The sequence below is a fragment of the Crocuta crocuta genome, unplaced genomic scaffold, assembly GCF_008692635.1.
Source record: "Crocuta crocuta isolate KB4526 unplaced genomic scaffold, BGI_CrCroc_1.0 scaffold218, whole genome shotgun sequence".
In the NCBI taxonomy this organism is placed as follows: Eukaryota; Metazoa; Chordata; class Mammalia; order Carnivora; family Hyaenidae; genus Crocuta; species Crocuta crocuta.
Window position 1 is genome coordinate 5,722,429 of NW_027533170.1, and position 16,226 is coordinate 5,738,654.

General features: G+C 41.4%; 1 protein-coding gene across 1 annotated transcript in view; it reads left to right on the top strand.

Moving 5' to 3' along the window:
• Positions 1-16,226, top strand: part of TRIM36 (tripartite motif containing 36) — a 32,499-nt gene that overhangs the window by 602 nt on the left and 15,671 nt on the right. The window contains exons 2-5 of the mRNA XM_077746294.1: positions 1,586-1,820; positions 10,963-11,288; positions 15,075-15,221; positions 15,830-15,925. Coding sequence (XP_077602420.1) covers positions 1,586-1,820; positions 10,963-11,288; positions 15,075-15,221; positions 15,830-15,925 — 804 coding nt within the window. The remainder of the gene's footprint in view (positions 1-1,585; positions 1,821-10,962; positions 11,289-15,074; positions 15,222-15,829; positions 15,926-16,226) is intronic.

Below are 16,226 nucleotides of genomic sequence, written 5' to 3' on the forward strand. Positions count from 1 at the left end.
GGTGCAAAGTGTTTTTGTTTGAAAGGGTCGGATCGGCAGTTCTTTGCAACTTGTTAGTTTCCCGTCGAGCCCCCCACCCCCATTGATTTTCAGACAGCTTCATTGTGGGAGCCGCCACATCCCATTTCTCTTAATCGGGTCGTCTCCCTCAATGGATGTAAAAACGAAAAACTCATTTTTTTCTTTTGGTGAGAATTACTTTATATCTGTCGTGGGTGAAAAGCTTATGTACCGCTTTATGGACAAGAAAGGTGGAAATGATTTTAGACCTTCCGGTGGGAGGTACCCCTCCCATCAAATGGGATCTATTTTGGACACTCAGAATAATATTTCCCTTTGAATCTATTTTGGACACTCAGAACAGTATTTTCCTTTGAGTTGAGTGTCACGTTCTTGGGGAAATGAAATCGGATGTGGATATTCTGTTTCTTTGCCGTGAAGTGCGACTGTCTTCCAAATTTGAGAAAATCGTGACATGATGTGGGCTTGTATTAAATATTTATTGAATGATGCAGCAAGAAACACTTCAAAGACCCATCACCCACCGTGATAAAGCCAGTTGGATGTAGTGCTGTTGTCACGGACTGTTAAAGCCCTCAGTGTCACTTTGTGTGGGGGGAGTACATTTGTATTTGGTGAAAATAAGTGAGTTAACTCGATGTTGATGTTCTGTGTGTTTGCAGTGGTTGAAATGATTGTACAAGGTCTAGGAATACTTTCAGATTTGACTGTAAAATGGCAGGGAGGCTGGATATACATTCATAGCACCTGCAGTTTGGGAAGTGTGTGTGTGTGTGTGTGTGTGTGCGCGCGCGCGTGTGTGTGCGCGCGTGTGTGTGTGCGCGCGCGCATGTGCACACGCGGGAACTACATATAGAGGGTTGGGAAAACTGACATGAGGTCATCTAACCCTTCTAGTTGTGATCAAGAGACTGTTTCTCATGGAAGATAACGCATGCCCGTAGTATGGCCAGCACTTAATAATGGTGCTTTCTAGTCCTCCCCACCCTTTCGATATTCATAAAGTGCTTTTAAGAGAACCACTTGGATACCCAGCACCAGGAGATGAAGCATTTTAGCTACATTATAGTTACAGCCTGTGAAAATTGGTCACATTTAATGTAGAAAATTGCTGATGGTTCAGTTTGTAAATAGACTTCGAGGAAGCTTCCACAAACATTGCTGGCGAACCCAGCTTTTGCCGGCCCCCATTATTTGCACAGAGTTAGCCGTGCTCGGTCAGGAACACGGTTTCATTCTCAGTGTACCGTGTTCTTCCCTTTTACTGTAGAGATCTACATGTAGGATTTCTCAGGCCCCCCCCATCAGTGAATTCGTGATGATTTGTAAAACTGGAGTATTATGGTCCCCTCACTTTTTGTGCTGATTTTTCTCATACTTTGGTTTTAACCATGTCATTGCCCCTTCTGTTCTAGGCTATGGGTGTTGGGGGTCGGGTGGGGTTGATGGTATGGAATGCCGTTGCCAAAAAGGAGCTTCAGATTGAAAACCTGAATCCTTAATCCTTTTGGAAGGGTAAACACACGTACTTACCTTGATTCTGATTTCTTTTCCCCAACTCAAGGTTACCATTAAGAATATCGAAAGAGAGCTCATTTGCCCCGCATGCAAGGAGCTGTTTACCCACCCGTTGATTCTCCCTTGCCAACACAGTATCTGTCATAAGTGTGTGAAAGAGCTCCTGCTGACGCTCGATGATTCCTTCAATGATGTGGGATCGGACAACTCTAATCAGAGCAGTCCTCGACTCCGGCTCCCCTCTCCTAGCATGGACAAAATTGACAGAATTAGTCGACCAGGTACGTGGCGGAAGCTTGGGGGCCGGGAGTTTGCTCTGTGTCTGTCGAAGGGAAGTTGTTTTTGCCACTTTGAGGGTTGATCTTTCCAGGGTGAATAAATTAAAACTAGTTGCAAAGGAACCCTTCCTGCTTTGAAGATGTCAACAGGAACTCCTCTCTGTCCTGGTACGCACTGAAAGTCGGGTTGTGTTAGAACCCTTATTAACTCTGCATTTTAAGGCACGTTCTCACCCTGTGGTGTCCTTTATATGAGAGATGGATTAATGGACCACAGGGGTGCTTACTAGGGAAACATCTGTGTCTGGTAATGTGTAAATAAATATGCCACATAAAGGGATGAGACTCCTTAATGACCACTCCTAAAAGGATTTTTAGATGGATTATTTGCTATCGTTTTGTTCTACCTGAGGATTCTCTCTTCTTCAGCCATTTTGAATCCATATTTTTAAAAGAAGGATATTGAATATCAGCCAAATAGTGGCAGAATTCTGTAGTAACGATAGAAGTAGATCTAGATGTGTGGCACATCTATAGCTCCAGAGCCCTTATACCGCCAGAGTGTAAATCGTTTCCTGTTGGGATGATGTTTCTTTCTTCTGGACATCCGTTGAAGGATTCAGGTAGATCAAAATTAATTTGAAATCCATGGGAACAGGGCCACTGAGAATTTCAGGGCCAAAATTGGCAGTGAGTAAAGACCGAGGGGAGGCAGAGTTTCAGGTAGAAATACTGCAGTGTCACATTGGGCTTGCCCTTTCTTTCTTTTTTTTTTTTTTTTAATTTTTTTAATGTTTTGTTTATTTCTGAGAGAGAGAGACAGACAGTGTGAGCAGGTCAGGATCAGAGAGAGAGGGAGACCCAGAATCTGAAGGAGGCTCCAGGCTCTGAGCTAGCTGTCAGCACAGAGCCCTACAGGGGGCTCGTGAGATCGTGACCTGAGCCAAAGTCGGATGCTTAACCGACTGAGCCACCCCGACGCCCCTCGCCCTTTCTTTAGAGGAGAGTCCTTGAGTGGCAGTGGGCTTCAGACTGTTGGCTGCAGTTCTGCCCAATTTGGGCTTTGAGGTTTGAACTTTGATCCTTTAGGCCACGGTGTTTATTTCTCCCTCTTGTAGTGTAGAAATAATTTTTTAATCTTACATATACATAAAAAAAAATATCAGAAGACAATCTCCTCCTGTTTTGCATTTAGGGAATGCTGTCTGTTCTAAGAGTCATATAAGGCTGTTTTTAAAACATGTATTTTGCTTTAAATGGTAATCTCAAATTCCTTGGAAGATTGTTTTGCACATATAAAAAAATTAGAAGCCTATATGAAACAAGGAGCAGTAAGTAAGTGGGAACGCAGAGAGTATGAGGTCAGAGAGGGTAATGCCTATTGTGAAGTCATCACTTGTGTTGCTCTCCCTGCTGTCACACAGAGGAGGGAGGAGAGACAGATTTCAGCAGCTTGAAATTACCCACCAGATAAAATGGAGATATTCTGTTGGTAGATCCTCATTGGCTCATTAGGGATCCCTGACTGACTGACCAAGGGAAATTCACTTTTTGTACATTAATATTTAGCAGACGCCATTCAAAGGAATTTTAGTCATGTACTAATATTTCTCTAATTAGATTGAGCTAACGTAAATAGTTTACACAATCCTGCATCTTCGGGCTTTTGTTTAATTTTACTTTTTTATTATTTAAAAAAAAATTTTAATGTTTATTTATTTTTGCGAGAGAGAGAGACAGAACACGAGCTGGGAGAGGCAGAGAGAGAGAGAGAGAGGGAGACGCAGAATCCGAAGCAGGCTCCAGGTTCTGAGCTGTCAGCACAGAGCCTGACGCAGGGCTCAAACCCACAGACCGTGAGATCATGACCTGTGCCAAAGTCAGACGCTTAACCAACTGAGCCACCCAGGCGCCCCTTCTGTGGGCTTTTCATGTGAACACTTGGTGGCTTTTTTTTTTTTTTTTTTAAATGTTTTTATTTATTTCTAGGAGAGNCCGACTAAGCCACCCAGGCGCCCCCACTTGGTGGCTTTTTATAGGTGATTCATACGGAGAATGAATGAAGTACAGATGAAGTATGTAACTAGATGAGAAATGGCTAATTGTTTTTAGGAGCTCACCTGACAGAGTACTTGGTGGATGTTTAGTATACTTGTAGACTGGCTGTCGAATGACAGACTTCTCTGCTGAAGGATTTCTACAAAGCATGCCATTATGGCTTTTATTCAGTAATAGTGGCATTTTTCCCCCAGAACAAGATACCCATTCCACCATACTTGATACTGTCCAGATGAGAAATAGACTTAATGAGATGTTCCTCCCTCTTTAGGGAGAACCTAAAGGGTTGGATCATGTCTCAGGGAGGGAGTGGAGGGAGGAAGCGAGAAAACCCTTCTGTGGAAAGCAGTTCCTGGAAATCAGAGGATTTAACTCGGAGGGAGAGACCACAAGATATGATGATCTTGTGGAAGAGAATGGTAACCTGGGTGTCTTCGCACACAGGTTCCCATCAGTGAGCGGTGAAATAGGAGTGCAGATTTCTGCTCAGGGCGCAAGAAAACACCCACTGCAGGCTTTCCCAGAGATGAGGTTGTCACAACCCTGTCACTGAAGTGTTCAAATGAGGGGTCAGATTTAGATGCTGTGGCAGCCCAGTAAACACATTAGCGAGGCAGGCCCCGGGCATCATAAATACAGGAACCTCTTTCGTTTTACTTGATGCGGAGATAGTCAAGATTTCATTTTCCTGTTCCCTCGGCTACCGTAAGAAATCCAGCAGCCTAGGTAAGCGGAGCCAGCTGTCTTCCAGGCCTCCCCTGCTAGAGACAGTGGCATGTGGTGTGGGACTGTAGACTAGAATGGACGCCTTGTCTAACGGGGCGGTAGTCGCTTGGCACTAGTGGTCCCCTCACCCCACCCCCCGTACAAGAGCCCGATAGTGGGTGTGACGTGTGATCTATCTTTTACGTGTTAGCAGTTAGTTCAGTTAAAAACCATGCCAACTCAACAGGATAGGGCAGCCAACACACATCTTTGACCGTGACCCATCCAGCGTGTGGGCCATCAGTGTTTGGAGTCTTTGTTTTCAACACTGGATGAGTGACCACCATGTGTACGTACCGTAGAGGCGGTTTCTGCCTTCGGTGGTGGATCGAGCCGGTTTCATACATCAGCAGCCAGTTGTATGTCAAGGCAAGGCAGAGAACTTCTGCATTTCATTCATTCGGTCAACAAGTACTTAATTTACCTGCTGGTTGCCAGACATGGCCAAATGCTGAAGAGACATGAACAAGATAGATCCGTCCCTCCTCCTTAAGAAGCAGATAGTCCAGCATCGTACAGAGCTTCATGGTTAGAACACAGCCCTCCCATCACAAAGAGCATATAAAGCGAATTAAGAAATACAGATGGAGCACTCAGAGGGTAGGGAGGTCCGAGCGTAGTAATCATTCCTCAAATGAATGCAGATTTTAGGATTGCCCCCCCTTTCATGATACTGGTTTTAAATGAATAGAAGTCACTCTATTACAAATATAATGCTACCCTCCATTTATGGGGCCTTTGCCTCTAATTTCTCTTGGGAGAGACTGAAAGAGAAATTCATAGGAAAGTAATGTACCCCTCCCCCCCTTTTCCCTTCTGGCAGGGTTTTAGAAATTTTTTCATCATTTAGACATACTCGGGGAGGAAATCCTATTCTGAGCAATTGGTGTGGGAGGAGTAGATTTCTAAAAATTAGCTTTGCTCTTGGTTTAACAAAGGGATTGATTAGACCAGGACTGTCCTGTACAGTAGCCACGAGCCACATGTGGCTGTCGAGCGCTTGAAATGTGCCTGTCGGAACTGAGGAATGCTAGAAGTACAAAATATACTCTGAATGTCAAACCTTTAGAATGAAAAAGTACAAAATGTCTCTAATGATTTTTATCTCTGCATTTTGAGATAGTATTTGGGATATATTGGGTGAAATAAATAACATGTGTTCTTAAAATTAATTTCTCTTGTTTCCTTTTAATGACCCTGGCCACCATAAAATTAAAATTTTTTTTGAATGATTTATTTTTGAGAGACAGAGAGAGACACAGCGCGAGTAGGGAAGGGGCAGAGAGAGAGAGGGAGTCACAGAATCCGAAGCAGGCTCCAGGCTCTGAGCTGTCAGCACAGAGCGGGGCTTAAACCCACGAACCACGAGATCATGACCTGAGCTGAAGTCGGATGCTTAACTGACTGAGCCACCCAGGAGCCCCTGGCCACTAGAAAATTTTAAATGACATATGTGGCTGATGCTTTTGGGCTCACATGCCCCTTTTGGATATCATTGCATTGGAGATTGGACAGATTTTTTAAAATAAAAGAGTGCCCTGAAAAGAGAGTAAGGTTTGTGTGTATAACACAGTAACACATTCAGCGATGTAAAAATAGCGATTTTACTCTACATCTTGGGTCACATGTATGCAAGGCTTTCCCTGCCTTTTGTATTTCCTTTTGTCAGGAAGATGAAATCAGCTTTAGCAATGTTTATATGCAGTGTTGATAATACATCAGTTAAAAAAAAAATCAAACAAAAGATGCTTGATATTGCTGTGTATTTTCAACAGCTACGAGAAATATGATTGCTTAAAAACGCCAATCTGTAAGATCAAGTTCAGGCCTCTGAAGCGTTGCACCAACAATGATTTAATTCTGCTGAATGTTTGTACAATGATGATTTCGCAAATACCACGTGTGCCAAGGAGAAACACATTTTCTTACTGCTAACTCAAGAATTGTGTTATGTGCGGGACACAGTTGCTGCTTTATCTCTTGTTGACAAGTTGTGAATCTTCTCTTTGAAATTAAATCCTAAATCCAGCTTTCTGTTCATTGTTCACAGCATCACAACGGAGATCTTTGGGGTGGAGAGGTAGAAAATGCTTTTCTTGCTTGTGTGGCCGCAGGCAGTATAGTGTTAGACTCAAATCGAGTAACCGTGTATACGTCAAGTTTTTAAGCATCAGTGGTCAAGTGCTCAAAATCGGGTAGAACGTGAACAAATTGGGGCTGAGTGACTTAAAGGTCAACAGGGCTAAATTTCCACGCCAGGTCTGGTGTTTTTAAAGAGAGCGCTGATTCTTGGCGCTTCGGTTTTGTCGGCCCGTGTGACAAGATGCTTTGGAAGGAAATGACCTGCCCTCATGGATCACGTTAAAAATCCTTTCCATTCGGTTTATTTCATGGAACAAAGCTCGCATTCCCGGCCTTGTTACCACCGGGAGGACCTTAAATCAGCCAGCGCTGCCTTTCGTATTCAAACATTTGCCAGAAAGATGTGGGTAATTTTTTTGTAGTTAATTATACAGGCTTAGCTTCCTTTATGCAAAGGGTGCCTTTCCTTTATTCATGTTTCAACGTATTTGAGTTTGACTGTTGAGGTCTTACCCATTTGTGGGTAAATCCCATAAACTACTGTTTCAGGCTTTCCGGAGCATCTGACTCCGTATGAACGGCGGGCCAACCCACTTTATTAAAAGACGTGTGTTTTTACTCCAGTTGACCTTTAAAGTAAAATTGGCTACTTTTCTAATAGAATGCTGGTGATACCATATATTTTATTGGAGAAAATAAACACTTGGAATGTTATCCCTTTTCTGTCTTCCTTTCCTTCCTGTCTGCATGCTTCCATTTACAGACCTTCTAGTTACTTCTAAAAGCCACATGTAATCCTTTCTCTTACAGGCTTTAGTGAGTCCCTGAGAGTTTTAAGTGCTGAGATTTAGTAAATAGGAGGAAAGGCAGGAGCAGTTGGCTTAAAAAAAAAAAGTTCACTTTATTTCCTGTTTTTTACTCAGGCAGCCATTGAAAAAAAGATTTTCCAGGTTGAAATGCCCTTAATACTCAAAGGGTAATGGTACCGCGCGGGCATCAGACGGTCAGAATGTGCAACGAGAAACATTAAGGGGGCACTACAGTCCGTCAGCCCGCTGCCAAGCATCTAGAAGCCCAGCAGGAATGTCCAGCCTAGTGGGAGGCTAGGAGGTCACAGTGGGGAAGTTGTCTGTAGCCAGAATATATGGGACAGGACGCAGCGAGCAGACGTTTTGAACCTGTAATGAATCGACTCGGTTTTGAAATACTTCATTTTCTCTTTGATATTTAAATGATAAATCCTAACTACCAGAAGCTGATTTGGGGGGAAGATTTGCTCTAAGCAGATTTGAAGATTTTTTTTGAATCTTCATTTTAAAACTGTGTCATGATTCATACTTGTTTAATCTGTCTTTGAAGAAAGGTATATGGGGGAAAGAATGGATTCTGCAAAGTGACCGTGTTCAGATAATCCCATATACGATTGGCCCCATAAATACAGTTCGACATATATAATGGCATTGCTTGGCCTGCATTGCTTTCGTACCTTTCAAAGCCATCATTACTTTTTCTTTTTCATTATGTCATGCTGTTGAGGAGTATTATCCAATGGAACATTCTATGTTCGTGGGAATGTACATTTGACCCAGCACTGAACAGTATGGGGGCCAGTGGTCACATGTGGCTCTTGAGAATTTGAAATGTGGATAGTATACCCGAGGAACTGAATCCTTTCTTTTGTTTAATGTTTATTTATTTTAGAGAGAGAGAGAGAGAGAGAGAGGGACAGCGTGAGCAGGGGAGGGCCAGAGAGAGAGGGAGACACAGAATCTGAAGCAGCCTCCAGGCTCTAAACTGTCAGCACAGAGCCAATGTGGGGCTTGAACCCACAAACTGTGAGATCATGGCCTGAGCTGAAGTCAGACGCTTCAGACTGAGCCACCCAGGTACCCTAGGAACTGAATCTTTGATTTAAATTTAAATAGTGATGTTTGGTTAAATGGTTAGTATGGTAGACAGCACAATTTTAGAGAGGAAAAAGTTGACTCTATTACATTTTATTCTTAGTTCCCCTGTCTTGATTTCTTTTTCAATAGATTTACTTCCCAGAATATCTTTAGATCTGTTTCCTTATTTCCCTGAACCTATGTTCTGTTGTTTGTTTTTGAAAACAGTGGTAGAAGTCCAAGACAGGTGAAATAAAATATAAATGCTTTAGCATTTGCCAAAAAGTATGAGAAGTTTTTAAAGATTTATTTAGGAAAACAGCTAAGATTTATTGACTCAATATTTTGTCTGATTTATGAAAGTTAGTATGATGCTTGACACCTTACTGTTAAAAAAAAAAACTTAAAAGAGGTTTACAGAAAAGGGACACAACATCTTTTTTGAAATTTCTGAACATGAAGGCCACAATCTGGGTGTCACCAGTATACAGGTTAAAGCATGACTTTGTGGTCGTGATTTAATTTAGTTTGATCCTGTGCCTTAAACTGATTGCAACCTTCAATTCCTAAAACCAAGGATAACCCATTTTCTTTTAAACATCGTCTGTTGGGAGTCTCCATTTTAATTTCTATCACCTGGTTCACATGTGGAAGCATGCAGTTAAATGTGACTTTCCATTCCTTTCAACTTGACCACTGCACTAGATCACTTCCAAAATGATTTGGCTTGTTTTGTGTCACTGACTGAAATTTTCATTGGCATGTGTCTTAAAAGTGGCTTTGCTGCTTATTTTGTTCTATGGCTGCTGTGTTGTGAAATATCTTGGACTGTCTTGCATGTTTTGAACATTATTATAATATTAAGAATTTTCAAATTGGAATGGGAAGCTTTTTTTTTTCTGGTATGTGTTCTTTGTGTGTGTTTAGAAGTGTAAAGGTTAAAATATCCTTATATGAAGAGAATACAAATACTCTGCATGTTTGTTACGTAAGTAGTTTTGGGGACCCAGCGCACTCTGAGCATGCTGTAAAGTCACTTCCGATAGAGAGTATTGTGGGCTGCTGGCTAAATTTTACTTAGTGATACTATGGCAGACATATTTGAAGACAGTCTTTTCATTGATGATAGTAATATGCCAAGGCATTATTAATGTAGCTGTAGAAAGTCCTTTTCTAAATGAGATCTACTGAGTTTAATCATTCATTTCCATACTGGATACACAGCAAAGTGAAGGAAGGCTGCCGGTTAAGAAGTTTGTGTTTATATTTAGGTGATTTTGTGGGCAACCAAGATTATATACTCTATGGGCAGATTTATAAATGAGAGCGGGGAATTAATGGTATGCACACGCCTTTGTTAAAGAGACAACCCCGCATTCTCATGAACCTGTGGGTAAGGACGGTCATGTCTTGGTTTCTTGATCTATTAAAAGCCGGATAATATTGAACCAAAGTGTGCTATTTAAGGTCATTCAGTGTATTATGTATAGATTGGAAAATCATTTGTAATACTTTTGGGGTAGCTTTCAGCCTACCGAATTAAGTAATTTTAATGATTCTTTTTTTCAGGTCATAAGAAGATTCTAAATGGTTGGTCCCTCTTAAAGTCACTAGATTCTAGGTCTATGGATGAGCTTTTCACTCTTTTATAGATTGCACTCAATTAACTGATGATTTTGCCTACCCAGCTAAAACAATACTACCATGGGAAACTCTCTTGTAATGGTCCTTAACCGTTTTGTGGCCGTGTATTTCTTTGAGAATCCGATCATGGCTATGGATCGTTGAACCAGAAAATAAGCAAAAGGTATCAAAATCTGGCATATAATGTCAAAGAGTTAGCCCAATGATTTGGAGCTTTCTGGAGCCTATCCATGGAGCACCGGTTATCGACTCCTGTTCATTTATGTCTGAACTCATTTCCCATTCCTCTGCCAAGAGTGTCTTCTTTTAAATCAAAACCAAATTACTTCCGTTATGATATATAGAAATAATTATATATAATTCATAATATCAAAAAAATCCTGGCCCTGTGTAGTATTGTATTACATGTTTTTTCCATATATCTGTTTGATTTGATGTGGTTTTGTGTGGGGTGTACTCTAGAGGATTTTCCTTTCCGCTTTGATTTAGTACCTATTTAGTAATTTCGGCTTGTCTTTTGCATACTGAGGAAAAGTAAGCATGAAGCATTTTCAGAATACAGACTGGTTCAAGTGGAGCCGCTTTGAGTATTATTTCGGGGGTGGAGATATATCTGTAGGTCTCTCTCTTTCCAAAATACCTCTCCTTTTTCTCTCCTTTCTGTTTGTTTTCCTACTGACATAACTAAACAAGGACTTCCAATTACACAGGATGGAAGCGCAGCTCACTGACCCCTAGGACCACCACTTTTCCTTGCCCGGGCTGTGAGCACGATGTGGATCTTGGAGAACGAGGAATCAATGGTCTGTTTCGCAATTTCACCTTGGAGACCATTGTCGAGAGGTACCGGCAGGCAGCCAGGGCAGCCACCGCCATTATGTGTGACCTTTGCAAGCCCCCACCCCAGGAGTCCACAAAAAGTTGCATGGACTGTAGCGCGAGCTATTGCAACGAGTGCTTCAAAATTTACCACCCATGGGGTACGGTGAAAGCCCAGCACGAGTATGTGGGCCCGACCACGAATTTCAGACCCAAGGTAAGAGAAGCTTTGATTTAGGGAAAGCATCAGTATTACAAAAGGAATTATTTTTTTTAATGTTTTTTATTTATTTCTGAGAGAGAGAGACAGCGTGAGCAGGGGAGGAGGGTCAGAGAGAGAGGGAGATACAGAATCCGAAGCAGGCTCCAGGCTCTGAGCTGTCAGCACAGAGCCCGATGCGGGGCTTGAACCCATGATTGGTGAGATCATGACCTGAGCCAAGTCAGACGATTAACCGACTGAGCCACCCAGGTGACCCTACAAAAGGAATTAATAATGAGACTAGAACTTTATAGCAAGGCGTGCCTGGGTGGCTCAGTCAATTGAGTGGCCGACTCTTGATCTCGGCTCAGGTCATGATCTCATGGTTCGTGAGTTTGAGCCCCGCGTCCAACTCTGCGCTGACAGTGCAGAGCCTGCTTGGATTCTCTCCCTCTCTCTGCACCTGCCCTGCTTGTACTTTCTCTTTCTTTCTCTCAAAATAAATAAAGGTTAAAAAAAAAAAAAGAACTTGACAACAAGAATGGAAATAACTTGAAAAGCCTTTACAGGAGGGACACCTGGCTGGCTTAGTCAGTGGAGTGTATGACTCCTGATCTCGGGGTCTAGAGTTCAAGCCACACGTTGGGCATAGAGCTTGTTTAAAAATAAATACATAGATAAAATGGATGGTGCCTATGCACATAGAAACGTGGATGTTTAAGAACATTAAAAAGAAAAAAAACCCTGTATAAGAAATCAGGGCCTGGTATTTGGAGTTAAGTTAACTCCAAAGACTAAACTAGTCTATTGCTAAACCTCCCCACAGCCTAAAGGCAATATTCTGGTTCACTGTGTTACAACAGGGTAACGCAACACAATACGTGAAGCTTCGTGAAGGTTCGTAAGGCAACCTGTGCAAATAGGGGAAAGGTTGAGTTCTCTCCAAGGCTGAAATGACTATTAAAAAAAAATCATTAAAAAGCTTTTGTGCTTTAATGTGTTAGGCTCACAGTTGTCTAAAAGATTTGATTGGGGAACAGTTTTCTGACATTTTTAGTTAGCTACAGTTGTACTCTAAGTAAGTAAGAATAAGTACAGCCTCAAAGTTTGAACTTTGTGGTATGTTTATATAATATCTGAAGTGGGATTCACATGCTGGGTAGTTCTTTGCCCTGCTTTGTGACTGACAGGCAGAATGTTTGGATATCTTCACTAATACTGCTTTCTGATTTATATAGATATGACAAAACTAGTTGATTCTTTGGTTAGAGTTCTTACTCAGATTACAACTTAGTAACTTGTGTACGAAAATCTATTTACATTCTTGAGCTCAAAGCTTTTCTCTTTAATTTGTAATCGAAAAATGGAAAAAAAAATCCCAAAAGTTATCTTGAAACTATGAGCTGAGTATTTGTTATATCGTTTTTTAAAAATGTTTATTTATTTTTGAGAGAGCGAGAAAGAGCGTGTGCACGCAAGCAGAGGCAGAGGGTCCGAAGTAGGCTCTGCTGACAGTGGAGAACCTGATGTGGGGCTTGAACCCATGAACCACGAGATTATGACCTGAGCCAAAGTCAGACTAGCTTAACTGTCAGAGCCACCCAGGCACCCCATCATTTTGTCTTTTTTTTTTTTTTTTTAAAGTAAGCTCTATACCCAGTGTGGGGCTTGAACTAATGACCCTGAGATCCTGAGTCACATGCTCTACTGACTGAGCCAGCCGGGCGCCCCCCTTACATCCTGTTAAGTGGTGCAGGACTGGTAGATTACAGAAAAAACAGTGTGCTTTCATGCTTTTTAAACTTCCGTGCTTTTTTTTCCAACTATGTCAGTGTGGCAATAGATTTATCAAAGAACTTTTAACCCCCTATTGTGTTCCTTCTCATTTTAAATGCTCCAGATTGTAGACTTTTAGAAAAATTTATTCCTTCATGGGCGCCTGGTGGCTTAGTTGGTAGAGCACACAACTCTGGATCTTGGGGTCATGAGTTCAAGCCCTATGTTGGGCATGGAGCCTACTTAATAAATACATAAATGTGCCGTAAGCTTCGTGTTTCAGTATCTGTTTTAGAAGATTAATTAAATTGATTAATACTGTTCCATTATGAAATAACCTGTGATTATTAATTGAATTATATTAGGCTTATGTTTTTAGGAGTAAGGAATTCATGAAATCTTGAGTAACATTTTCAGAGTCTAAGTTGCAGACTTAATTCTGTTTACAAATATAATGAAAGCTTGGTGAGAAGGAGCTGAAGAAATAGTAGGTTATATATTGAGGAAGATACTATTTCCCTTCAAGTCGTTACTATTCCTCAAAATCATGAAATTTTACAAAGGTGTCCCTTGTAGAATACTTGCCAATAACTTTTTCTTGTCATCATTCCTTGGAGAAAGTCACATTTTATACCTTAAAGGTGATGGCTTTTGGGGGGCCTGGCTGGCTCAGATGGTAGAGCATGTAACTCTTGATCTTGGAGTTGTAGGTTCGAGCCCCACGTTGGGTATAGAGATTACTTAAAATTAAACTGAAAAAATCTTTTAAATTTTTTTAATGTTTATTTTTGAGAGAGAGAGACAGATAGAGTGCAAGCAGGGGAGGCACAGAGAGAGAGGGAGGCACAGAGCCTGACACGGGGCTTGGACCCATGAACTGCAAGATCATGACCTGAGCCGAAGTTGGATGCCTAACTGACTGAGCCACCCAGGTGCTCCAAATTGGAAAAATCTTTAAAATATAAAAATAATAAGCATAATGGCCCTGGAAAGTAATATGACGCTGTATATTAGCTATGCTGAAATTAAGATAATGAATAAATAAATACATGTAATGGCTTTGAGAATGTAGGCACTCAGACCTGCTGAAGAGTTTGATTTTTTTTTTTTTCAGCTATTTTTCTCCTGGACCTGCACATTGGAACTAACAATTTTCACAATGGACATTTTCTTTTTGTGTCAGTGTTAGCAAACCAGTTATAGTGGCACAAAACCTGAACCATCAGGGCCACGGATAACATTTGATATCACTGACACACTAGTTTACAGGCATCTCCTTCATGTGCAATTTCAAACATGCCGATGATGATAGTTTTCAGAGTAAAGAAAGTAGGAGCTTAAATCAGAAAAATCACAGTTCTTAAAACAAACAAAAGAAAACGAGTTCTAAGTTCAGTCGTTGTGTGCATGATTAATATGTAAAAGCAGATATCTGGAAATTCTTCTCGTAAAGTGTTCAAGACTCCTTAGTAACCTTTCTTTCTTTCTTTTTTTTTTAAATTTTATTTTTATATAATCTTTACACCCAGTGTGGGGCTTGAACCCACAACCCCGAGGTCAGGAGTCACCTGCTCTGCCGACTGAGTAAGCCAGGCAGATTTCTTATGAGGATGGTGAAGCCATGAGTTCTCATCCATTATTTGCTATGGGACCTTACAAAACTGTGGGTCATGGTCCTTAAGAATTGCCTAGTCAGTGTGGCCAGAGAGCCTTTCTGGCCTGGTTAAGCCTGTAAGTCTGACAGGAATGGAATTGTCACCTTCTTACCACGAAGTTTAAGGGCGATAACATCTATATATTTAGCTGACCGTTTGAACTCTCAAACAGAAAAGTAGTCATTCTAATACAGAGAATTTTCATATGATATACCAAATGCTCTTACGCTGCTGCTTTTTACACTTGTATGTATTTCCTTGGCTTTATTTGGTGATTTTGTAAATAAAGCATATCTTTGTACCTCAGGAACTTTGAGTGTCCTGCAAGCTGTGCTGACCCTTCATGGCACTTTTATTCTTTACTCACTAGATTTTAATGTGCCCAGAACATGAAACCGAGAGAATAAACATGTACTGTGAGTTGTGTCGAAGGCCAGTTTGTCACCTCTGTAAGCTGGGCGGTAATCATTCCAATCACCGGGTAACCACCATGAGCAGCGCCTACAAGACCTTAAAGGTAGGATTTGTGCCGCTTTGGAGCTCAGTTCTGAGTCTTTATGCCTTTGTTTTACTTTGCGCCTTTAACTTTGTCTTCATAAAATCATGGCTTGCCGTGTGGTTTTGTTCGACTGAAATGAGTTAACAATGGACAGGGTCTCTCAGTGATATAATATGTTGTTAGTGTTTTTAACCAGGTTGTTCTTTGTCGTGCTGAAGGGGAGGGGCAGAGAGAGAGAGAGGGAGGGAGAGAGAGAATGAATGAATGAATGAATGATAACATTGATGGGAGACACTCCCATTCTTCCATTTACTCAGAAGCCTGAGGAGGAAGACCTTTTGGGAGTGAGGAGGAGACAACAGAAATGTATTATTTATATATTCCAGGTTTTTGACTAATCCGAGCATCACTGCCTTCTTCTCTTACCTAGCCTGCTTCCAATCTCTCCTATGTCCTTGGGCCTCAGGGCTCAAGGCCTGTAACTGTTTACCCCGAATTAATAACGACCATCTCCAGGTGTCAACATAGGCTAACGAAGATGGGTGTCGTGTATAAAATAAAGGAAAAACCTGTGTGGCCTTTGTTAAACTTCTGTTCCTGTTTGTGTGTCTGATATGCTCTAACAGGAGAAGCTTTCCAAGGACATTGATTATCTTATCGGCAAGGAGAGCCAGGTGAAGAGTCAAATTTCTGAACTCAACTTGTTAATGAAAGAAACTGAGGTAAGTGCTAAGCCAGTTTGCATGTTTTTATATGCCCATCTAGAGAATGTATTTCTTCACAGAACCATGAGGGTGGCGGATGAGCTGGGCATACAAGGTCTTGTTGGATTTCACCCCTGCTTTTCTGGGATTAGGAAAACACGTCTAAGAATCAAGTTTTAATGTGTGATCCATGCCTGATAGTGGCAGTGATTAAATTATAGTGAAGCACAGGGCAGAAGTAGTTGCGTGAGGTACTGATCGCTTTGCCAGTTACCGGTATTTTACACAGTGAACAGAATGCATCTGAAATACATGCTGT